Genomic DNA, 26,349 nt, shown 5'->3' on the forward strand with positions numbered 1-26,349 from the left:
ATACAGCAAACACATAGTTTCCAGGTAATTGATGCCATTCCATTTGCGCCGTTCCAGCCATTATTATGAGCCGTCCTCCCCTCAGCCTCCACTGCGTCCCAATGGGAAACACAGGGTTAGTCAATTCCGTGTCAGTTTGGTCAATGAAGAAGATTGGTCGAAATTCAGATTTCGGAATTGAAAAGTGCCATTTATTTATTTATTTTGAAATTAAATTGAATATTTGGGGTCACGTGAGTAACACCCAGGTTTGTGTGTGTGTGTGTGTGTGTGTGTGTGTGTGTGTGTGTGTGTGTGTGTGTGTGTGTGTGTGTGTGTGTGTGTGTGTGTGTGTGTGTGTGTGTGTGTGTGTGTGTGTGTGTGTGTGTGATATTGTGTTTGTTATCTGTGGAAGGCCCTCAGTAATCTCTGCTGTTCAATCTGAGTGTATGTCAGCATTCCAGAGGGAGAGCAAGTGGGAGGAACGGATAAGCCTATACTGTATAACACCAGAGATTTACCGAAGTCACTATGTTATGAGCTTCAGAGACTTTCACCCCAGTAGTCATTGTAACTACAAAGGATGCATCATGACTCATGTGTCCCTCTTGAATCCCACACATGTTGGTGCGTCGAGTATTGACTTGGCATTTTCAAGGAACATTATAGTACATACTCGTGACATGCATTTTGGGTGACATGTGCTACGTGAAAGCTTGGTAAGTCTGGGCTGATTTACGCTGTTCCAAATGCATCCAGTTTTTCAATGCCCTCCTCTTCCTAAGCGGGGAAAATAAGTGGCTTGTCTGCAGGCTGCAACCCTGTTACGTAAGGACTACTCTTTCAGCGTATGCGGGGGGCAGGCACATTATTAACTGCCCAATTAAACTAGAACCAACAGAGAATAATTCACTGTGACTTTTCCTTACGATTATATTCTGCACAGTGGGCAAGGCCGGGGGTGGCCAAAACAATACAGTACCATGCTGTAGGGCACAACGACTGAGTCACCTCAGCTATTCTCTTCGTTAAGCACCACCAAAACTCATTCATCAAAACAACACGGGCCACAATGCTGTTTCACCTAATCCGTCCCTCTGCTGAAGTCTTTGTTAATACGAGGTTGACACTGCTTTGGCGTATAAGTAACGACAGGATGAAACCAACCAAGCCATGACAGGGAAATACTGTAGTGAGCCATCATCCCAAACAAATATGACCACAGGAAGAAAAGAAAAAAACAAAGACCGTGTTTATAATTCTAGACAGGTGCTACACTGGAAAATGTACTGTAGGACTACTGTATGTAGCTGCTTCGAGAATTGGGCGCAGTGTGTCTTGGCAGCGCACCTCATAATGTAATATGGTCACAGATGGCTCAGTCAGCTATACTAATCCCCATGCTTCATCAATATGCTCTCTCTTGGACGAGGAGGAGAACAGAAGAAAGACGCAGTGTTGCCACAGTAACACCAGACGTGACAAGCCCGTCTGAGAAGCATTTTTTGACCTGTGGATAAAGTGGAGAACCTCCATACTTGCCACGCCAATGAAGAATGAAATGTGTACAGTATTCTCAAACCGTAATTGATTACTGAAAGTTGACATTTATCATTTGTGGTATGAGGATTAGTGAAGGGGTTTCTAAGGGTCTTTTTGAAGTGCCTGATGAAGCAATAGCAGTGGCTGTTCTTCCCCCTGAGATGTCACCTACCAAGAGTTGGTCAACTATCTACAAAATGCATTTTAAATCCAGTTCAGATTTCCACTAACTGTAAGTTGGATGCATGATGTTGCAGTGTTAAATATCACTTTGATTTCAAATGAGTGGCTAATGGGGCAAACCGTTGCAGTAAACAATTTTGAGTGGTGCACAATGACACATCAGCTTAATCCATTTCAGATGTAATGACATTGCAGTGTCTGTCGTGTGAACTGCTTCTTTGGGACCCAAATGACTCGGGCAGATTTGACACGCTTCTGCAGAGGGTGAATAACAGACGCAGGCAGGCAAGCAGGCAGGCAGGCAGGCAGGCAGGGGGACAGTGAGAGGGGGCAATGGGTGCAGTGTCAGTCTGAAATATTGACTTAAACATTTAAGGACAAAGGACTTACCTAACTGTGTTCTTCCAGAACTTAAACAGAAAAAGTTGTTCCCTTAAATCTATTAGAGTATGCTTTTCTCAAAACACCAGTATCTGCTTACTGTGTGTGTGTGTGTGTGTGTGTGTGTGTGTGTGTGTGTGTGTGTGTGTGTGTGTGTGTGTGTGTGTGTGTGTGTGTGTGTGTGTGTGTGTGTGTGTGTGTGTGTGTGTGTGTGTGTGTGTGTGTGTGTGTGTGTGTGTGCAGATAGTACGGCTACATTGTCTGTAAACAGAAGTACATAAACATGGCTACGGCTGCTGTGATTGAATGTGGCCTTTACTCACCATGACAGAGGAGTTGCGTCTGGAGCCGAGGGGCGTGGTGGGCAGGGAGTTGAGGGAGGAGCTGGCGTTGAACTCCTCAGAGCTGAGGTTGTCTACAGAGCCATCGCTGAGCCCACTGCTGATGGAACTGCTCTCATCCCAACTGCAGAAAGAAGGGGTCAAAGGTTATAATAAAGAAGAGCATGGGACTGTAGAAAGTACTAGTTACTGTGCATTAACAGCGACAACGCTGTCTAACAGCAACTGTGCAGTTACAGAGGAGGTTATCGAAGGAGAAGACAAAGGTAGGCCTAAATTGGCAACAGCTTTGACATGTCCATCTGTCCTCCTGAAGGGATATCATGGTAACTGCCAGCGGAGGGTTGGGATCTCTAGCTACAAGCTGTTTTATCAGGCAAGGGATGCCTAAGTTACACAACAGAGATGGTTTGATTCTAACAACACAACTCTCTTTACTCTCTCATGTGCAACACATCTTCTTAGTAACAAACTACAGCTCCATGAGCGGATTCTTCGACTGAAGTTTCCTCAGCACGGGACGTGTCTGTTAAATCAAGATGACCGGTCGAGGCCGAGGGCGGCAGTGGGTTGACAGGCAGCTCAAGGTCTTGGAGCTAGGATGTCGTGTTCCAAGGAGCGATAGAACAAGGGAACAGGGGAAGTAGAGGAGAAGGGGAAATCACAATGACAGCTGCCTGAGGGTTAGGGTTGCCACCCAGCCGCCCGTCTGCCTGGTCTGTTTCTCCCTGGGACATATACTGCTGGAGAGGCCCCTACGTGAGAGGAGGGAGGGAGGGACACGGATGACCAGTCACAGTGTGGCACTGTAGCGCAAAAATCTGCTTCTGGCTCGCAAGAGAGCAAATAAATTCACAGACCAAATGCATCCTCTGAATACATTTGAATAGGAGTTCATTTCACATGCCAAATATACACATCATTGCATGGAGTTTAATTTCAGGAGGGGTGGAGTATGTCGTCTAAGAGGACAATTGTCACGTAAGGTTCAGAGTAGGACAAAACACTGTCGAATTTAAAGCAGAGACTTTTGAAATGGAGGGAATGGGTTCTGAAGATAGCTTTGTATGCCTTTATGGTTTCAATAGAAACATCTCCAGAGTGCTGTAATGTTAAGTACTTCTTAGATTTACATAATTATTATGCTACCTCTCATTAGTTTGGCAGGGGTAAGTAGCAATCCATTTTTTTTAAATCCAGACACAAACGTGGCATAGAGAAAAGGTAGATACAGTAATAAGACCCTTGGAAAGCTGAGTCATTCCTAACTTCTCTTCCCTTTCTGTGCTGCCCCACTGACTTGAAATTGCTCTTTGTGGGTTTCTACTCTGCAATTAGCAAGGCGATGGAACATGGAATAGTGTATGTAAAAAATAAAATAAAAAACAGGGAGACAAAAATGGCCCATAAAAAGTCTGAAGCAGGAGGAAATTGGACTTAAAGGGATACAGTGCATTTGGAAAGTATTCAGACCCCAAAACTTTTTTCCACATTTTGTTACGTTACAGCCTTATTCCAAAAAGGATTACATCATTTTTTCCTCATCAATCTCCTCATCAAAATATCCAATAATAACAAAGTGAAAACTGGCTTTTAGATGTAAAAAAAATGGTATTAAAAAATAGATTTAAAAAAATATTCAGACCCTTTGAAATTGAGCTCAGGTGCGTCATGTTCCCATTGGTCCTCCTTGAGATGTTGCTACAACTTGTCATTATGGGGTATTGTGTGTAGATTGATGAGGCGGGGGGGGACTATTTAATCTGTAACGTATCTAACTTCATCTACTTCCCCAGAGTCAGATGAACTCGTGGATACCATTTGTATGTCTCTGTGTCTAGTATGAAGGAAGTCAGAAGGTAGTTTCTGCGAGAGCCAATGCTAACTAGCGTTAGCGCAATGACTGGAAGTCTCTGGGTATCGGCTAGTATGCTGGGGAAAGGAAAGGGCCTCATTGCCAAAATCCCAAAGGAGCCCTTTCAATCACATGGCTATGGAGGAGGGTGTCCAAAAAAGGGCATTGTTTGAGACCTAGAATCTAACAGTCACTGGAATACTTCACTATATCATTTTGCTCTCTGAAAGGAACTGCTCCCACAAATGTACATCATAATCATAACAGGAGAAAGTATGACATGTTGTTGTCAGCCACAAAATCAACTAAAGTGTACTAATCGTGCATTTCTCAGAAGCGCCAATCACCCTAATTGGTTAATTCAATCAACAAAGTGGTTAATTTATGTCCTATCCCTATCCCTTAACAGGTAGACAAAACCGACTCTCCATCAATCAAACACACACAGAACTGTTGGCCAACACAGAGACAGGGTGTTGAGTGATGTTTTAATTTGCGGTTGTGGAGCTAAGAGTTTTAAGACGGATCTTTTGCTGGATTGCAGTGCTCTCCGTAGGTGGTTGTCAAACACTAACCCCTCAGGATAGTTTGGGATTTTGGCAATGAGGCAATTTTGGCCCTTTATCTACTTCTCCAGGGTCAGATGAACTTGTGGATACCATTTTTATGTGTCCGAGGGCAGTTTGAAGGAAGTTGCTAACTAGCGGCATCCACGAGTGGGGAATTAGATAAAGGGCCACGTCCCGAACTATACCTTTAAATAAGTCCCGTACCCCCACAGTAATTAGTGCCAATTATCAGTTAATATCCTTTCCAAAACTCTTTAATATCCTTTTAATCTAATTTCAAGACTTGTACGAATGCATCCCTCTGACCTATTAGCCACACGTCTAGCCGGCATTGAGAAAAGAGATATCAAAGATTGCGAGTTAATATGTTTAATGCTAAGCAGCGTTTTGTGACGCGCGAAGGTTGAAATGGACTTCTGGGTCTACGAACTTTATACAGAGGACTGAGGTGAGGCACATTTGTCGACACTCGAAGCAACAATGCTATAAACATTTAGTAGTCCGTGGTAGTATTTTAACAACCACAAACCAGCAGGGATTTTATCACGGGGACTAGGAAGAACAGCAGGGACGTTAGCTCACAGTAACACTCACACACTTGGCTACATTCTTTCTTTTATGAATTGTTGTCTAAGGAAAGGTTCCATCTTTGATTTTACATTGGGATTCACACACTTGTGAAACCAGCATTTTTGGTACTTGATCACATTTTATGAGGCAGAGCATTTTTCATCAAGGCATTCAGTGTTCTGGACTTATTAAAGTGATTAACAGATACCTCGGATATTCACACGAGTCTGGTGTGTTCGATCAAGTCACACCTTTCGTCAGTAGCATTAGTCAGTCGTTTGTCCCTGGACACTCATGATGAAGTAAGACAGGGTCATTCCTTTGAATGTCCCCAAGGGGGTGGCAAATCCAAGAGAGACGTGGAGGGAGTGTTTTATAGCCTGTTGTCCAGGGATTATCAAGTAGACTCAGCTGCAGGTCGTTTTTTCCCCTTATGTGGATGGTCAGGGGGCCGGAACATAATTACATATCATTTGTAGACTACAAATTGACCACAGGAAGCCTAAACAGATATAATATTTGGCTAAAACATTATCATTTCAAACCGTGTTTACATGTGTATACGACCACGTCGCTCTATAAATGCTTGGGAATAGAGTTCCAAAAAATAAATCACTTGGTCCTGATTTCCTGTTTTTTTAACAGTCTTTTATGTCCAACAATGAAAATGTAAAATATATCTACACTGAACAAAAATATAAACGCAACATGTAAAGTGTTGGTCTCATGTTTCATGAGCTGAAATAAAAGATCCCATACATTTTCCACACACACAAAAAGCTTATTTCTCTGAAATTGTTCACACATTTGTTTACATCCCTGTTACTGAGCATTTCTCCTTTGCCAAGATAAAGCTGTTTAAACAGCATGATCGTTACACAGATGCACCTTGTGCTGGGTACAATCAAAAGGCCACTATAAAATGTGCAGTTTTGTCTCACAACACAATGCCACAGATGTCTCTGAGGGAGCATGCTACTGGCATACTGACTGCAGGAATGTCCACCAGAGCTGTTGCCAGATAATTGAATGTTCATTTCTCTACCATAAACCGCCTCAAATGTTGTTCTAGAGAATTTGGCAGTATGTCCAACCAGTCTTACAACCGCAGGCCACGTGTAACCACACCAGCTCAGGATCTCCACATCCGGCTTCTTCATCTGCGGGATCGTATGAGACCAGCCACCCGGACAGCTGATTTTCTGCACAAACTGTCAGAAACTGTCTCAGGCTAGCTCATCTGCGTGCTCGTCATCCTAACCATGGTTTTGACCTGTCTGCAGTTTGGCGTCGTAACTGACTTCAGTGTGAAAATGCTCACCTTCGATGGCCACTGGCACGCTGGAGAAGTGTGCTCTTCACGGATGAATCCCCGTTTCAACTGTACTGGGCAGATGGCAGACAGTTTGTATGGCGTTGTTTGGGCGAGTGGTTTGCTGATGTCAATGTTGTGTCCCCGTGGTGGCGGTAAGGTTACGGTAGGGGCAGGCATAAGCCACAGACAATGAAGACAGTTGCATTTTTCCCATGGTAAATTGAATGCTCAGAGATACTGTGACAAGATCCTGAGGCCCATTGTCGTGCCATTCATCACCATCACCTCACGTTTCAGCATGATAATGCACGGCCCCATGTCGCAAAGATCTGTACACAATTCCTGGAAGCTGAAAATGTCCCAGTTCTCCCATGGCATGCATATTCACCAGACGTGTCACCTATTGAGCATGTTTGGGATGCTCTGGATTGATGTGTACAACAGCGTGTTCCAGTTCCCGCCAATATCCAGCAACTTCGTGCAGCCACTGAAGAGGAGATGGACAACATTCCACAGGCCACAATCAACAGCCTGATCAACTCTATGTGAAGGACATGTGTCGTGCTGCATGAGGCAAATGGTGGTCACACCAGATACCGACTGGTTTTCTGATCCCATGCCCCTAACATTTATTTTTTAAAGGTATCTGTGACCAACAGATGCATATTTGTATTCCCATTCATGTCAAATCCATAGATTAGGGCCTAATGAGTTTATTTAAATGGATGTATATGTACTGTAACTTAGTAAAACCTTTGAAATTGTTATATGTTGCATTTATATTTTTGTTCGGTGTATAGAAGAAAAAAATGTCGCTCAGAAAACCTTTGGCCCGTGGGCCGCCAGTTGGGGAACCCTGTTGTCTGTTGATATTGCAACATGGGTCTACTTTGGAGCTTACATTTCGGAAGTGGATTTCAGACAAGGGAGGTGGGAGGAACTGAACCATGTACATACTTCATACATGGGGGTGGGGAATTGGCCTTTTTGTTTTCAGTGGCACTGCTCCAAGCTTACCGGCTGATTTATGCGTTAGTGCTATTATTTGAATTTCTGTCCCTGAGAAAATGTTTAAGTTTGAACGATTGAGAGAGGGGCTGTGTGGTGGGGGAAGAGGAGAAAAACATGATATACATTCTACACTCCTCCCTGGTGGAGCACAAACTGGGACCAGCTGTGTGCAACAAGATGACTCTTACTTATTGGACCCTAAAGCATGTCAATAGGTAAAGTACTGTAGACTAGACCATCTGACTGCTAGAAGGCAACTTTCTTCATAATGTAGAGATACTAAACCCAAAACCTAACAATGACGTCACTTGAGTCAATCAATCACAATAGATTATATTATTGTGCAGAGAAATGTGATTAAAGCACAATAAAAGCCTTCTACGCTATAATGATTTATTTAAACTGTATTCATACAGCCGTGACTACAGAAACAAACAGCTTAATTGGTCATACAGAGAAAGACAAAACACTACCTTGAGACTTTGATGTCATTCCTACTAGGCTGATAAGTGTCCCATTTAGATAAGCATCCAGCCATCACACCTACTAAATGGTACTTTCTCCACACACACACACAGGGATACACGCCATCTGACCGGATTTATAACCACTGCTGCTGCACACTATTGGAGTGTCCCACGTTTGATATGATTGTGATATGACCTTGATAAAGTTGTTGACAAAAGCATTGTCTGAAATGTATTATTTATTACAATTTATGACCGCCTCAATTTTAAAAAATCTAATTAACGCTCATCCATCTTGTTGGAAGCCCAAACACCAGTCTACATTATGAGAGACCAGCTCCCACTGATGTTATCCAATTACAGCTGACACTTTTATTTACCAGGTAGTTACTTTTAGAACTTAAAGGCCGGATGCAGGGACCAGGTAGCCAGTCATGATTAAAGAGACAATTTTACCTTCTGACACAGTGAAAACATACTAGCTTTGTAAAGTAGACATACACACAAACATGTGGGACATGTTACCCTATAGACATTACGGGGTAGTAAAAGGGCCATCGACCATTCATGGTTAAGTCTTCGCACAAGACAGTATGCAACAACCAGACGTGTGCCAAATACTTTCAAATACTTTAGCTGTGCTTGATTTAGTTTGCCCAGTATATATACAACTAATGGAATTGTCCCAAAAGTGCAAACTCCAAGCTAAATCAAGTGCACCTCCAATACTTTCAACAGTATCTGTGTCCCTGGTCTGGTGACAACAACTATGGGGCTGCAGGGTAGCCTAGTGGTTAGAGCGTTGGACTAGTAACCGGAAGGTTGCGAGTTCAAATCCCCTAGTTGACAATGTACAAATCTGTCGTTCTCCTCCTGAACAGGCAGTGTTCCTAGGCCGTGATTGAAAATAAGAGTTTGTTCTTAACTGACTTGCCTAGTTTAAAAAATAAATACAAATATGACTGGGAGAAAGGAAGGCAGACAGCACAGTTAGGCAAAAATATAGTTTGTGAATCTTGGGAGCGCATACCTGTGGCTGAACGCTCAAGGAATCTTCAATTACCCAGATAGCTGTGGTACAGTTGCCGCAATTCTATCATGGAGGGTGCTCTTTTAACCAATCCCATAATTGCTTGTGACAAACAAGTGCCAAGTCCCTATCTAACAAGACCTCAGTGTTTGCCAAAGTATAAAGCTTTGCTTGAGAAGCAAAATGTTGAGTCACACTGCTGTAGCTCCATTTGAACCCCCAGGTAGCCTAGCCTACTGAAAGTATCAGTATTTTGTCAGTATTTTGATTATATAGCCTATAAGCTAGTAAATGTAGCCAAACACTATTACATTAGCCAGTAAAAAGTATCAAGATTTTCCCATAGGGACGCTGCTGTCGATAGATAAAATACATGGATGATGGATCTATTATTTTCAACATCAACACTTGAAACTCTACATTTCAGTGAATTTATTCCTATAAAATAATTACATTCAGTTTTTTAAGAAGAACAAAAATACACTATAAAAGTCTCTGCAATGTGTTTTTTATTGAATTTAAAATTGTACAGTACTAATTTTCATCATTTCATTCGGTAAACTACAATGTTAACGTTACATTCTAAGCATTTCGTTGTTCAACTCTTGAAGTGAAACAAACTGTTTTCAAATTCCGCGTGTTCACTGTAATTCAGAATCATTTACAGAGCTACAGTACATCGTCTGCCAGTGATACACGCAGATCAGTATCGCCGCAGATCTCTGCTTAGCGCTTACCTTGGACTAAAATGTATCGTCTTTTTCGCACAGGGCGCCGTCCGCTGGCGCTGCCCCATTGGCGGCACTTTCCCAATTAGCACACGTCCGCTCATATTCGCGCAATTCTGACATCAACGAGCATTTTTACAATTATTTCCCGTAGTATCCATGTAGCCTCAAGGAACGCTCCATTCAAATTCGGATATTCACTGCAACAACCTCCGATTCCCTGTTCCCCCAGTAAGGACTGCGAAACCGTTAGGAAACACCTCCAAAAAGTGACCCCCACCCCCCCTTCTCTCCCTCTCCTGATGGCTAACAGCTGTTGTTCAACTGTTCCCAAAACCTCACATGTAACCCACATCATATCATCGACACCACCATTATAGCTACATGAATAAACGAATTGTTCAATGAACCTGGAATTATTACCCTCTTTGGGATTATGTGGATAATATATGGAGATTGCATGGCATGTGACAAGATATCATGTTTAAAATGACAGTGAGTTTAAATGTACAGGGAAATAATACGTAGAACGTTTGCAGAATTCATCTGGAAGTTTGGGGGAACCTTGCTTTGCTGTAGGTTACATAAACCAACATCGCACCAGCTTAAAACATGCACATAGAGGATGTTCATTTTTCTAAGTGTTCTCTCTGCATTGCTGGGAAGGCCTGATAACTAAGCGTTTTCACTGTGAGTCTACACCTGTTGTTTTACAAAGCATCTGAAAAATAAAATTGGATTTGACTTGGAAAGCTAATTAATATAACCTTAAAAATAAATATTCATACACTCTCTCTGGGCATCTCTCTTCTCTACGCTCCAACTCCTGCCAAATGAGAGCATTGGAGCGGTAAGGGACACCGCCTCACTGTCTGCCTGTCTGTCGTCCGGGAGGCCAGCTTGACTGAGTGTCCTCCCTGCTTGACCTTCAGTCAGAGGACCACCGGGGAGGAGAGATGATAACATAGAGCTGCAGCTAATGTTCCCTTAGACATAGACCGGTACACTACGGCAATAAATACACCCATTGTGCTTCTGTACCTAAACGCAAATTGCTCCATAACCTAATTCCTTTTAACTCATTTTCTATAACATTATTCACTTGCTGAGATCAGAGTGGAATTTAAGTCCTGGCATGGGCCGGGTAGACTAGCCTGCATCGACTCCGTGAACTGAATGATTCACAAGGCTTAGACAACCACAACACAATCTAGCCGGGACCTCCAGCAGGGCATGAGGGAACCTCGGAAAATGTTATTCTGGTTCCTCCCCCACATTAGTAACAGAGCGTTCTCACCGTGATGTCATCGGGTCAGAGGAGCATCCAACCACTCTGGGAGTTTCACTGTGTGGGCCAAGAAGGTACCTCCCCCAACCAGAGCAGACCAAACCAGCACAGGCCTGAAGATCAGGCCCTACACCCAAACAAGGGCACTGCGTTCATCCACCTCTGGCCTGCTCGCCTCCCTACCACTGAGGAAGTACAGTTCCCGCTCAGCCCAGTCAAAACTGTTCGCTGCTCTGGCCCCCCAATGGTGGAACAAACTCCCTCACGACGCCAGGACAGCGGAGTCAATCACCACCTTCCGGAGACACCTGAAACTCCACCTCTTTAAGGAATACCTAGGATAGGATAAAGTAATCCTTCTCACCCCCCTTAAAAGATTTAGATGCACTATTGTAAAGTGGCTGTTCCACTGGATGTCATAAGGTGAATGCACCAATTTGTAAGTCGCTCTGGATAAGAGCGTCTGCTAAATGACTTAAATGTAAATGTAAATGTAAGATTCAAGGCTAATTGGTTCAATCTGAATGGCGCTGTAAATTGTCTTTGTGTCATGGATCTGAACTGGTCTGATGGTCCAATACATGGCAATGTGGAAAGAGTTGGCTGAAGCAGACACTATCAAAGGGTTCTGGTGTCTCATGACCAAAGGTGGTCAAAGCTAGGCTCAGGAGGCAAGATGATACATTTTAAAAATGTGTATTTACATGTGTTTAGTTACATGTGTTTATTTACATTTGTTTGTATTGTGACACCCTTTGAAATGTTACACGTAGAAGGAACAAGAGTATGTAAATACTGTATATCTAGCCTGATCCTAGACCACCCTGACCGCTGCATTCTCATCCTGTGTCAATTCACCTCATCGCTTCATGTATCCGTGTAGCGAATCATTTATGTGAGCTCGCGAGATCAGGCTGGCTGGCGAGGCTAAGATTTATCTGCCATGGTAGTTCCTGAGTTGAGCCAGACCAAACAACAGCCAAGTGAGTGATCTGTTATCAGCAAGCACCAGCCACACAACAGGCAATGGGAAGATTTCTGTCCCGAAGAGAAAGCAAATGATATGCCCCAACCAGATGGACTGTGGTGATGATACTCAATAAAAGACTGTTGTGTCTTCCTACGTCTCCTGATACTCGTAACCTGGTCTTTTGAATACAAAATGATGTGGCAAACAGTCAGTTTACAGTTTCTCTGTTGCCGCTTTTCTTTGTTCAGTGAGAGACACACATCCCTTTCTCACCAATAACACCTGTCATTGATTTCAATGGAGCTTAATAACGATAATACGTGTATTTGTGAAGTGCTTTGTAATTGTTGTGCTTAAAGTGAATGCCATTCCCGGGAAACCAATTTCCTGCTGCCATTGAAATGAACTACAGTATATCAGGCATTTATACAAATTCTGTACACATCTCCTGCCTCCTGTTTATCTGACCAATTCAGAGTGCTGCTAAACATGCGGTCACCTATCCCATACGTAACCTTTACTAAGCAGTAATTACAAGTATAGCCATTACCTACTGACCGAGTGTCTTGTGTCTGAAACAACCATCCCCAAAATGTTTGCTTAGGTCACGACTCACCATTCAAGAATATAGCATTTTCGGATGGGACATGTGCAAGCTGTTTAAAACACTGATTTCCACTGTCAGTGTGAATGACTGCACCACTGGAGGCAACGGCGGTAACTCATGACATGTGCTGCCCTCTCTTTGCTGTGGTTAACTGCCGTTGGCTGTACCGCAGCAGACCCGACCAACAGGAAGCTGCTTTCATGCTCTGACCTTTCACGGCTGTGGTCTTTATCAGTAGCTGTCAGCTCTTTCTGCCGGACCAGTTAAAAGGTAACGAGCAAAGATGTCTGGCCGGCTTAACATTTCTGCAAGTCCATGTTCGAGGTTTAGTTCAAATCGGTAGATACGCCCCCTGCCTGTCATGTGTAAAAAAAAAAGACGTCCGTTTATTATGTTATAAATGAGAGGGGTGGAGGGATGGAAGGAGGGAGGGAGAGGAGTACGGGGGGGGCAGGAGATAGAGCCCTGCACCACCCTCCCTCAAAGTGGTTATTTAATATGAATCCAGAATTGGCATTGGCTAAGGTAGTCCATCAAATCAGCTAAAATATTCATAGGTGCCAGCGGAGTCTCTTCATCCACATGGTAGGAAATAAGGTAAGTATCCAGAGGCTGTTGTAGAAAGCTATATCCACTTTATAATCATGACAGGCATCCACTGCTCTTGGACAACCTCTTTGATTACCCAGTGGAACACCATTCATGCATTCAGGTAGAAACTTCTACTTGAAAAGGCTTGACTCAATAACCCAGAGAATCAATCAATAATGACTACCAACGCTAGTGGTGTAATGACACAATCCTTCCAGTAGAAGGCACAATGAGCCCAGATTGAGGGAGCCCGCTATGGCATAGACAATGGCAAGGATTGGCAGAATGACTTGGGTGTCATTGCTGCATTTGTTGGCAGCTGGTGCCTGACCACTACAGTCTTTTTTGCATTCTGTACATTGTATTCTATTTGTGCACACTTTGTCCACATACTTTCATCAATCAATTTAAATTCAAGAGCTTTATCATGAAAAGCGTTGAATTCCTCTGAAGCAATGCCTTATAGATGCATTATAGAAGTCTCTAAGCAGCTCTCTGAGGATCAAGCTCAGTGTCCACTGGCACACCGTGCTGTCCAGTCAGTTTTAACCTCATCACGTTATCCTCTTATTCAATCAGTACATGAAAAAGAGAGATTCGTACTGTTATTTTGATTTGTATTGAGCTTGACCCTGGCAAAGCTAACAGGATTGCGCTGCCATCAGCAGCAAGGCAAGGCGGTACAGCACGGAAGCTCCAGTAACACTAGCAGTAAAACAGCAATGTCTCTGAGATGCATCGTTGAGTCCATCTGAGACTTGAGCTCTGTATATCCACGTGAAAATGGACTCCCTCTGATCGTTGGGCTGGAAAACATCAGCCAGACGAGACCTCAGACAGGACGGGAGGGTTCCCTTACCAAACACCACATCACAGGGACACACCAGGACACCTAGCCCTGGTATGGTTGTAATGGAGCCTGCCTGCCGTGAGTGATGACATGACATCATGGACATGATACAGAGATGTTCACATGCCCCCAGGGCTATGGTCATCTAATTAGATACTGGTCCGTTTATCAGACATGTATGTGGAGGTGATACTGTAGTGGTGGTCTTCTTGATTCTGTCTTCTACTATTGACCCCCGTGTGTGTGTGTGTGTGTGTGTGTGTGTGTGTGTGTGTGTGTGTGTGTGTGTGTGTGTGTGTGTGTGTGTGTGTGTGTGTGTGTGTGTGTGTGTGTGTGTGTGTGTGTGTGTGTGTGTAGCCCGGTTCCTCTCTAGGTTTCTTCCTAGGTTTTGGCCTTTCTAGGGAGTTTTTCCTAGCCACCGTGCTTTTACACCTGCATTGTTTGCTGTTTGGGGTTTTAGGCTGGGTTTCTGTACAGCACTTTGAGATATCAGCTGATGTACGAAGGGCTATATAAATAAATTTGATTTGATTTTGATTTGATTTGTGTGTGTGTGTGTGTGTGAGAGAGAGAGAGAATGTGAGTGTATGTCTGTGTGTGTCTCTGTGTCTGTGTGTGTGTGTGTGTAAGGGGAGGGCCTCCTCTGTTCACATGTGGCCCAAGACCCCTCCTGGCCTCGGGGGTAGGGTATGTAGAGTAGAGTGATCCCCTCCCTCTTCACCTTACCCCTGTACATATCTACTTTTATTGATCCAGTATCCATGCACATTGTAAATATGGTACTGGAAATAGTATATACATACTATGCTTACCTACTTTAGCGTGTTCTTGTTATTTTTGTATATATTTTGTGATTTTGTTCTACTTTATTATTTTTAGTTTACATTTGTTATTGATTACTACATTGTTGGGGTTAGAGTTTGCAAGTAAGGCATTTCACTGTACTTGTGCATGTGAAATTAAAACGTGAAACTTGAGCCATGACCCATAAAGGGTTGACCCCGAGCAGCGGTCCTACTATTTTATTTAAAAAATATATATATATTTCACCTTTATCTAACCAGGTAGGCTAGTTGAGAACGAGTTCTCATTTGCAACTGCGACCTGGCCAAGATAAAGCATAGCAGTGTGAACAGACAACACAGAGTTACACATGGAGTAAACAATTAACAAGTCAATAACACAGTAGAAAAAAAGGGGAGTCTATATACAATGTGTGCAAAAGGCATGAGGAGGTAGGCGAATAATTACAATTTTGCAGATTAACACTGGAGTGATAAATGATCAGATGGTCATGTACAGGTAGAGATATTGGTGTGCAAAAGAGCAGAAAAGTAAATAAATAAAACAGTATGGGGATGAGGTAGGTGAAAATGGGTGGGCTATTTACCAATAGACTATGTACAGCTGCAGCGATCGGTTAGCTGCTCAGATAGCTGATGTTTGAAGTTGGTGAGGGAGATAAAAGTCTCCAACTTCAGCGATTTTTGCAATTCGTTCCAGTCACATGCAGCAGAGTACTGGAACGAAAGGCGGCCAAATGAGGTGTTGGCTTTAGGGATGATCAATGAGATACACCTGCTGGAGCGCGTGCTACGGATGGGTGTTGCCATCGTGACCAGTGAACTGAGATAAGGCGGAGATTTACCTAGCATGGACTTGTAGATGACCTGGAGCCAGTGGGTCTGGCGACGAATATGTAGCGAGGGCCAGCCGACTAGAGCATACAAGTCGCAGTGGTGGGTGGTATAAGGTGCTTTAGTGACAAAACGGATGGCACTGTGATAGACTAAACCGTAATCCCTGCAGGGCTTTTGGAGGGTCCGGCCAAGCAGGCCCAGACCTAATCAATCTGCACATGGCTTTATGTGGGTCAGGAAAGCACTATGCTAGGCTGGTCAGGAAAGCACTATGCTAGGCTGGTCAGGAAAGCACTAATCTAGGCTGGTCAGGAAAGCCAAGCAGAGACTGACTGTGGAGTAGAGTCCAATGTATGCAGGAAAGGGAAATTGAAGGCAGACCGTTCCGTTCTTTGTGGACCAGTATTAGATGACTGGAGGCAAATACTGTACTGTATGCACTCAAGTATGGGTGTGTTGATGTGCAATTTCCATTAAAATGAGCTATAGTGTAAATGGTTACACACACACACAGAGAGACAGAGAGAGAGACAGAGAGAGAGAGAGAGAGAGAGAGAGAGAGAGAGAGAGAGAGAGAGAGAGAGAGAGAGAGAGAGACAGACAGACAGACAGACAGACAGACAGACAGACAGATTTCCTAGCATGTGCAAAGCTTTTTCACCATTGCCATGGAAATGACATTACCAGAAGAGCAAACTGAAACGATGGATTAGCTAGCACGAAGGACTCCATTCTTTGTCTTAACTCAGTAACACATAGCACATACTTAATATGCATATCTTTGGTCAGACTCTGAATAGTGTTGTATCTTAAACAGCATTAAGCATACTGCATGATAACCTAACCGAGCATGATGTTGTTCAACTTGTTCTTCAGAAACAACACCTATTATGGAAAGAGAGGGATGACATTCTAATGACCCTAACTCAAACAGAATGACCACGTGCAAGTCTTTGTGCCGTAATCATTGATAGGTGATCTGAAACCCTTAAAAAGTATGTCTGCCAAGGAAGGATTCAAAGGGGAGTTCTAACAATAGGTACGAGCCGCAGACATCCATTGCCTAGTCTCCCACTATACCATTTCATGTTTGGACGCAGAGCAATCTTCTTAAATCGGTCAATATGAAGCCCTTTCATCCTCCACACACACATTAACCACACACACGTGCACGAATACACACAGGCTGACTCCAGCACACTGACTCGTCAGTGGGTCAGAAGAGGAGGGTTGCCATGGCAGCATATCCCGATCCATGTGCCGCATGATGAGAGGCGTGTTGCTGCACCAGCCTTTCCCTTCCTTTTGCCTGCACTGCTTAGAACACTGTTCAGTGCGCGCGCGCACACACACACACACACACACACACACACACACACACACACACACGCACGCACGCACGCACGCACGCACGCACGCACACACACACAGTCCATCACCCCTGTACCACCATGTTCCCACATACATTACCTCACCTTGCAGCACAGTGGAAAGAGGGGGGCCATAGATAGCCTAGTACTCAGCCTACTACAGTACTCCCATTCCACATGGTAATGTAAGCTACTCACCCTGTAGGCATCTCCATAATCGATACCTCAGCATGCAGTCAAGCGCTTTATAGCCGTTTCAGTAAACAGGTTAGAATCTGAATCCCCCCCCCCAAAAAAAATTTGGAGTCATTCGTTTTCTGTCTGAGAGTCTAAATAAGCGTTCAGTAATGCTTTGAGTTACTCAACGTCTGCCAGGAAAAGATGGTAAATCCCTTGGTTGCGATAAACAGAGAGCATTCTGGGCGGGCCTCATTTAGCGAAGTTCCATGTTTGCATGTCCTTTTTAACGCAGGAGACCATTCGCTCCGTCAAAGAGCGGATGACAAGACTGATTATCCTCCTGTGAAACGACGGGATTGGACGTGAGAAAGTAGCTATCGGGCTGAAACAGAGCGCTGATGCCGCCACTCGATGGGTCTAAGGGTGTAACCGTAGATGACGGGTGAAAAACTCAATTCTACATTTGTGAAAATGGCACTGAATAGTGGGACATTTATAATTTCTCTTTCGGGTGTAGCAAATCGAAACTATATTCAGTAATATCGTTATTACAGTATTGACATTGTTACAGTAATGTCATTATTACATTATTACAGTAATATCATTATTACTCCTAACCCAATGTGTGGAATATGATTCAGGGAGACCTGGTTAAAATGGCTGCCAATGTTACAATACGATACTGCTGATGGTCATCCTCCATTATTATGTGGTGTGAAGAGTGTAACTACTGAAAACTACGATTCTGTCATTATAAAGACATTATGATTCTACCATACAGATTCTAACAGCTGGTACATTACCCTCCTTCCTCCAAAATGGGGCCTAGTCAGAATGTTCAGATGGAAACGTATTGTGTAGAACATACATTATTCTCGGCCATGGGGAGTAAGCCATGGAGCCTTTCAGCTCTATGCATCATATTTCTATGTAAACATTTCACCCTCTTCTGAACACACCGCACACCGCACTCAGAGGAATGGCAATGCTCTCTGGGTACCCGGGTTACCCCAGCACACAGTACAGCATAGACTAGCTGTGGATATCACACACAGGCCTACATTACTATGTGTTTTGATGTTGTTAATGTAGCAATATAATCAATAGTCATTAGGCCACCAACAATGGGCTGCAGGTTCAAATCACTCCATGGAATCCAAAACCCCCCGGAAGGACCACACACAGTGGCTTGGTCTAAACGTGTTGTAACGAGCCAAGATTAGAGCGTCTGGTTTGACAACACGTATGACAAATTTTCTCAATCAAGTCAATGATTTAACATAACAGCCAACCAGGAACCAGAATACAGAGCCATCTGAATTATAGATGTGGCTATAATATTATACTACAGGACCATTTTAGCTCAACATTCCCATTTTACATTCCCTGTCAAACCTTTCTTCGGATATGCTTGACAGTATTCTATGGCTTCCATTCAGATAAAGGAGAATGTATTAGGGATGATGGCGAATTAGCTGGAGAAATGCTCCGTCTCCCCACAGTCACACAGGAGCTGGTTGCTATGGAGATGCAGGAGGGGCTTGCAGAAATTATCTATTTTCAAGAGACTGTAGATGCTAATGGTTTCCAATGAGCTGAACTGTGTGTGTGTGTGTGTGTGTGTGTGTGTGTGTGTGTGTGTGTGTGTGTGTGTGTGTGTGTGTGTGTGTGTGTGTGTGTGTGTGTGTGTGTGTGTGTGTGTGTGTGTGTGTGTGTGTGGAGTGCTGTCAGAATCTGGGATTATTTTCACATTGACTGTACGTACAGTAGCTCTCAGATCAAATTAATTAATGGTTACCAACAAGGACAGCATTGTTGCTAAAAATGCAAATGTATTCAGAAGTAAGATGAGATATGTAGTATGGAGGAAACTAGAGCATGTGCCGTCTCTTCCGTTTTTAAGACCTGGATTAGCCTAGCTGCATACCGGTAGTTATTCATACTATAAAACGCTATTATAGATTAGCCCTTTGACAGTCAGTGGCATAGCACTATTCCTATGAGAATGAGAGGTTTAACCGAATCAAGGGCACTTCCCGCTGAACTCACAGACAACACATCTGCACAGTATGTATCTTGAAGGCTTTTCAGGCGGTTTTAGCATTCAAGCACAAGAATGTATCGAAGGACATGCTGCAATTTCAGTGTCTTCAAAAAGTTTTCACATTTCTTGACTTTTTACAAAAAAAAATTGTGTTACAGCTTGAATTTAAATTGGATTAAGTTGATATTTTACACACAGTACTCCATAATGTCAAAGTGGAATTATGTTTTTAGACTCTTTTTTTTTATTTTTTTTTTACAAATGAATAAAAAATGAAAAGCTGAAATGACTTGAGTCAATAAGTATTCAAAGCCTAAATACGTTTAGGTGTAAAGATGTGCTTAACAAGTGACATAATAAGTTGCATGGACCTGTTTAAAATGTTAAACATCACAAAAGTGATCCTTTTTAGATAATACTATAGTAAATATATTAATGTCACCAAATGTATTGAAAAACACTGTTTTGCAATGAATGTCTACTGTAGCTTCAGCAGCACACTGTAGGGTGCACCATGGTGTAGCTGGAGGACAGCTAGCTTCTGTCCTCCTCTGAGTACATTGATTCAATGCAAAACCTAGGAGGCTCATGGTTCTCATCCCCTTCCATAGACTTACACAATAATTAGGACAACTTCTGGAGGACGTCCTCCAACCTATCAGAGCTCTTGCAGCATGAACTGACATGTTGTCCATCCAATCAAAGGATCAGAAAATGAATCTAGTACTAAAAGCATAAGCTACAGCTAACTGTAGCACATAAAATGTGGTGAGTCGCTGACTCAAAGAGAGAAAGACAACAGTTTTCTTCCAAAATGAAAGAGAAGCAAGAGAGAGCTATATTTCGTAGTATATAAAAATTTTTACTTTCACTTACTTTGCTAGAGTCCATTGCAGCTAGCTAGTTTAGCCTACTCAAACACCAGACTCAAACAGAGAGGGATGCTATGTTAGTTAGCTGGCTATGGCTATCCAACACTGTAACTCTTCCAACTCAAGGTAAGCTTTTGGCTTTAAAAATGTATTGCCACCGGGACCTGCCGGTGTAACTGCTAAACTGCTTGCTGCTGACTGTACACTGTACTGCATGATTGTAGCGGGTTTACTAACATGTTAGTTCTAGTAGCTATGTTGACTATGACATGACAACGATGTAGGTTGTGTGTAGCAGTTAGTGGTCATGATTTGAATGTTTGGCTTGGAAAGGTTTTTTCACCTGGTCACAGACAGCTGATGTGTTGTGCACTGAAGTCCACAAAGCGAAGGGAAAAGGTGAGAGGCAGAGAGCACGTAGATATACAATGAGCTGTTTGTATGTGGCTGCTATGAAAGTGAGCTGTGTTTGCGGGTGATCAGGGTGGCATAGTGGTTAGAGCATTGGACTAGTAACCGAAAGGTCGCGAGATCGCGTCCCTGAGCTGACAAGGTAAAAATCTGTTGTTCTACCCCTGAACAAGGAAGTTAACCCACTGCTCCTAGGCCATAATTAAAAATAAGAATTTGTTCTTAACTGACTGACTTAAATAAAGGTCAAAAATACAATTGTGCTGAAACTGTTGAACAATGTTTCTTAAAATGAAGCAACTGGGATAAACATTGAACTGGGTGAATGAAATATGAAAAACAGTTAAACTGTAATAAAATGCTGTAAAAGAAATAAGGCCATGTTCATTAAAAAAAAATGTATCATCCGCTCTCATCTTAAACGGCACCGACCGCTACTGCATACAATTATCTCTAAAGGTCCCTCAGTCAAGAAGTGAATTTCATACACAGCTTCAACTACAAAGACCATTGAGGTGTTCCAATGCCTCACAACGAAGGGCACCTATTGGAATATTGTTTTTTTTAAATGATATTGAGTATCCTTTTGAACATGGTGAAGTTATTGATTACATTTTGGATGGTGTATCAATACACCCAGTCACTACAAAAATACAGGCATCCCTCCCAACTCAGTGACGAAGGAAACCACTTAGGGATTTCAACAATGGTTCCTTTAAAGTAGTTCAAGAGTTTCATGGCTGTGATAGAAGAAAACTAAGGAAGGAAGGATCAACAATATTGTAGTTACTCCACAATACTAATCTAAATGACTGAGTGAAAAGAAGGAATGCTATGCAGAATTTAAAAAAAATAAGGCACTAAAGTAAATCTGCAAAACAATTGCAGAAGAAATTAACTTTATGTCCTGACTACAAAGTGTTAAGGTTTGGGGTAATCCAACACAACAAATCACTGAGTACCACTCTTCATATTTTCAGGCATGGTGGTGGCTGCATCATGTTATGGGCATGCTTTTCATTGGCAAGGACTAGGGAGTTTTTTTAAATAAAAAGAAACGGAATAGAGCTAAGGACAAGCAGAATCATAGAGGAAAACCTGGTTCGGTCTGCTTTCTAACAGACACTAGGAGACAAATTTACCTTCCAGCAGGGCAACCAACAACCTAAAACTCAAAGTCAATTATACAGTACACTGGAGTTGCTTACCAAGGCAACATTGACTGTTCCTGAGTAGGCAAGTTACAGTTTTTCCTTAAAAAGACTTGAAAATCTATGGCAAAACATGAAAATGGCTATCTAGCAATGATCAACAACCATCTTAACAGAGCTTGAAGAATGTACAAAAAACAATAGTGTGAAAATATTATACAATACAGGTGTGCAAAGCTCTTAGAGACTTCCCCAGAAAGAAGTACAGCAGTAATCACTGCCAACGGTGATTCTAACATGTATTGACTCAGGGGTTTGAATACTTGAGATATTTCTGTATTTCATTTTCTGAAAACATGTTTTGACTTTGTCATTGTGGGGTATTACGTGTGGATTACGTGTGCAATCTTTTTTGTTTAAATAAATGTTAAATTCAGGCTGTAACAACAAAATGTGGAATAAGTCAAGGCACTGTATACATTTTCTCTTAGGGATTTGGTAGTTATACTATCCCTTCGTTATATTCTGACAGATAAAATACATTGGGGATCTCGTGGTTATCAAAAAGACGCCAGTAGTCCTGTCTCTGTGTATGGGCTGACCTGGGAACAGGTGGCACACCACAGGAGGTACAGGGTTTTTCTCATCATGGTCACCTTAAATAGCTCACCTAGGGATTGAGGACACAGGTGGCCCAGTGCTGAGCACTCACTATGAGGCATTTTTACAATCACCAGACATACCATCATACTCTCACTCTATTTCTCTTCAATCTCATTCTGCTACTCACTATACCTTGTCTCCGTCTATCACACTTCTCAATATTTACACTGTAGTATCTCATAGGCAGAGTGGACTGATTACCCAAGCGGGCCAGTCAGTCAGTGCCCCAGAAGCTGCAGAGTAAATCCCAGTAGATGTGGAGCAATGATAAAGTTGCTCACATCACACCAGAGAACTGGCCTGGATTCCCAGCCTCTGTCTCTCCTCTCCCTGCCTACTGACTGTCAACTAGGGAGAGGGAATTAGAAAGAGAAAGAGAGAGGTGGGGGGGGCAGAGAGAGAGATTGAGAGAGCGAAAGAGACTGTTAAATGAGTGTTAAATGAGGTATGAATGAGGCATGAAAGGAGAGAATGCTGTGCCTCTGCACCTGGGATCACTTGACACCTTGACCTGGGATCAGACTGATGCCCTACCACAGCATTGATAAGGTAGGCTACTGTTACTCGTGCGCAGTTAGTTCGTTAGTGGGGTTTAACTGTAAAAAGAAAAGTAGGGTAGTACATTAAGCCAATGTCATTCTGTACTTCAGTCCCTTCTGCTAAGTTGTTGGTAGCACAAAGTGACTTGCTCAATCCCATTTAGTGGAGAGGCAGGCACTGACTCGAGGGGCTCTGTGTGCGTTTGTGTCAGTTACACCCTCCTCCGTCTCTGCAGTGAGATGTGGGTGTGAATGAATGCCCACTGCTGTCTTTGACACGGCCAGCTCAGCAGGGGGGCTGGTAATGAATGTCATTACTGCACAACTCAGACGTGATCTGCACTAATTTAGATCAATTTAGAGATCCACTTTTGGTTTTGCTGCCATTCGGACATCTTAATTTCAACAAAATGGAAGACTCTAAGACAGATAAAATCTTGCCCTGTTTCAGCAGATAATTTCCCAAGTTGTTGGAACGGCTATGAACAGAGACGGAATAGTGAAGCTGCGAGTTTGGAATTATTCTGGACTCTAGACTCTTGTTTAGAGTCTAGTGTTTGCACATGTTTATTCACTAGTTGCCATCCACACACACACACACACACACACACACACACACACACACACACACACACACACACACACACACACACACACACACACACACACACACACACACACACACACACACACACACACACACACACACACACACACACACACAAATACAAATGTATTTCACAGGACAATGCGTTTCAGCAGAGGGGGATTCGCATTAGTAGCTAGGTTTCTATCCGATTGGCAACATATTTCCATGCAAATATAAAATTAAATGCATTTAAAAAATATGCACACTTTCCCACCAGATATATGTTTCCATCAAATGTCTTGTTGCAAATAAAATGCTGTGTGTGATGACTTAGTGGACATAAAAATAACTTGTACGGTAAATTCCAAGAACCAAATAAAAAATACTAGTTAAATGGGTTTTTCCATCGCATTTTCAACTCTACTGAAGGTTTTGCCATAAACCATGTTGTATTATATAGCGAATGTGCCCATTCGGATCTTTGCTGTTTCCATCAGGCCTGTCGTGAATTGTATTTATCCGACATATACTTTAATTGCATTACAAGGTTGGATGGAAGCCTGATGAGTAAAACCAACTATCGATGCTGAGAATAATACCTGATGATTCACATGCAAGTCGCTACTCATCATCACAGCTAAACCTTCCAAAGAAACCCTACAGGAATCCTGCCGGACTTTGCTGATCCACCTCAGCAGAATCAGTCTGAGATGAAGGCGACAATGGTTGCTGCATGAAGCATGAATCCATAATAGACCCATTCAGGAACCAGCGAGTTACACTAGACAAGACTGCAGGGCTCCCAGACTAACATTCTACCCTGGTGGCACTAACTTTTTCAAAGAAAAGTTTAAAAATTGCAGCGTCACATAGTAGAATACATTTGAGTCATCATCTTATTAAGTAATTAAGAATGTTTTATTAAGAACGTAATAGACTACTGAGATGGTATTTTTATAATATTCTAACATGCCCAAGCAGAATGATGCACTTTACTGTTTAACAAATTCATGGTTTTATTCGCTCTAAAAATAGGACGTTTTGATGTAGATGACGAGGTAGAATGTGCAGCTCGCACCAGTGTAACCAATTCAACATTTTACTCGCACAGCCGAGATAAAGGGTCTCAAAATGTGACTAAATGGTCGCAGTCTGGAGACCTGGACTGCTGAGGACAGCACTGTGAAAGGGTTACTACAAGCAAAATGCATCCAAATCCATGCTTGATTGATGCTTGTTTTATGACATACCGTAAGTTGTCGGACCAAGTGATAACAGCCATCCGTAGACTCCACAAGGACAATATCAAAGATAATTTTACAGTAGGATGCAAAGTGAGTCTTACTGAAGAACTGGATCCAAAGCCTGCACAAACACCCAGTGGCTCCCCACAACCAGAGTAGCATAACCCCGAGTTGGACAATAGAATAACCACAGGTGTCAAACTCATATCACAGAGGGCTGAGTATCTGCAGATTTTCACTCCTACCTTGTACTTGATTGATCAATTAAGGTCACTGATAAGTTAGGAACTCCCCTCACCTGGTTGTCTGGCCACAAAGAAAGAAAGTAAAAATGGAAATAACAAAAACCAGCAGGCGCTCGGCCTGCCATGGAATGTGTTTGACACCCCTGCTATATCCCCTTACCCATTGGCTAGGTTGTCATCGTCATCCTCTGGCATGCTCTTTCCCAGCAGGTCGCTGTCGCTCAGGTAACCAGACTTGAGGTCAGCATCGTCCACATCCAGCCCTTCGATGAGCTCGATTCGGGAGGAGTGGCTGAGGCGGCTGGAGACTCGGGCAGGCATGGTGTGGGCCGTATACTGGGACCCGGCCTTTCCCCCATGGTACACGCCGCTACCCGTGGACGAGGGGGCGTCTCCAGCCTGCAGCCGGGGGCTGGACTGGCCGTGGCGCCAGGAGAGAGGAGACGAGCGATTGGACAGACTGGACATGCTGCGGGCGTTGGTCTCGTCACTGTCATAGCAAACATTACTGCTCTCCAGACAGCTGGGGAGAGAAGAGGAAGAGAGAGCGGTTATAGTATTGTAGAAAGGGAGGACAGAAAGGGAGGTCGGAAAAACTAAGAGTTTGAGGGACATATAGAGAGAGAATTAGAGAAAGAAATTCCATTTCCTGTTTCTCACTCTCTGTCATTGGGCCTTTCAAGAAATCTGTCTTGACATATAGTCTCTGCTGACCCAGATACAGCTGTAACATTCACTCTCAGCCTTCAGCGACCACAACAAAGAATGGGTGGCATCTCAGAACTCAAGGGCATCTCGCTTGCTATAGAATAAGAGCATAGCATCATTGTGTGAACAGAGGAAAGTATTTTGTCCCCTCTCTCCCTTTGACGGGATCGTTCATAACCCTCAGCATTATGTTCACAATATCATTACCAGCTGGGACTTACAGACCCAAGGTAATCAGCACGTAATCACACACCGCCAACATCATTTTTTAAAATGTTTGCTCGGGCCAGGAGTTTTTCTTGACTACATGACCTGACCAGGGAAAACTCTGGGCCATTGTGTCAGCCAGTGAAAGGTGAACCACTGTGGACTAGAGAGAAGTTCCAGTTTAGACTAGAGAGTTCTTCTAGTCTGTT

General features: G+C 43.1%; 1 protein-coding gene across 9 annotated transcripts in view; it reads right to left on the reverse strand.

Moving 5' to 3' along the window:
* LOC118399952 (neuron navigator 1-like) overlaps window positions 1-26,349 on the reverse strand; it is a 131,610-nt gene that overhangs the window by 42,633 nt on the left and 62,628 nt on the right. For all 9 annotated transcript variants that reach the window (XM_052473227.1, XM_052473229.1, XM_052473226.1 and 6 more), the window contains 2 exons: window positions 25,386-25,748; window positions 2,409-2,550 (listed from right to left, as the gene is read on the reverse strand). In XM_052473227.1, coding sequence (XP_052329187.1) covers window positions 2,409-2,550; window positions 25,386-25,748 — 505 coding nt within the window. The remainder of the gene's footprint in view (window positions 1-2,408; window positions 2,551-25,385; window positions 25,749-26,349) is intronic.

The sequence above is a fragment of the Oncorhynchus keta genome, chromosome 21 (assembly GCF_023373465.1).
Source record: "Oncorhynchus keta strain PuntledgeMale-10-30-2019 chromosome 21, Oket_V2, whole genome shotgun sequence".
Classification (NCBI taxonomy): domain Eukaryota; kingdom Metazoa; phylum Chordata; class Actinopteri; order Salmoniformes; family Salmonidae; genus Oncorhynchus; species Oncorhynchus keta.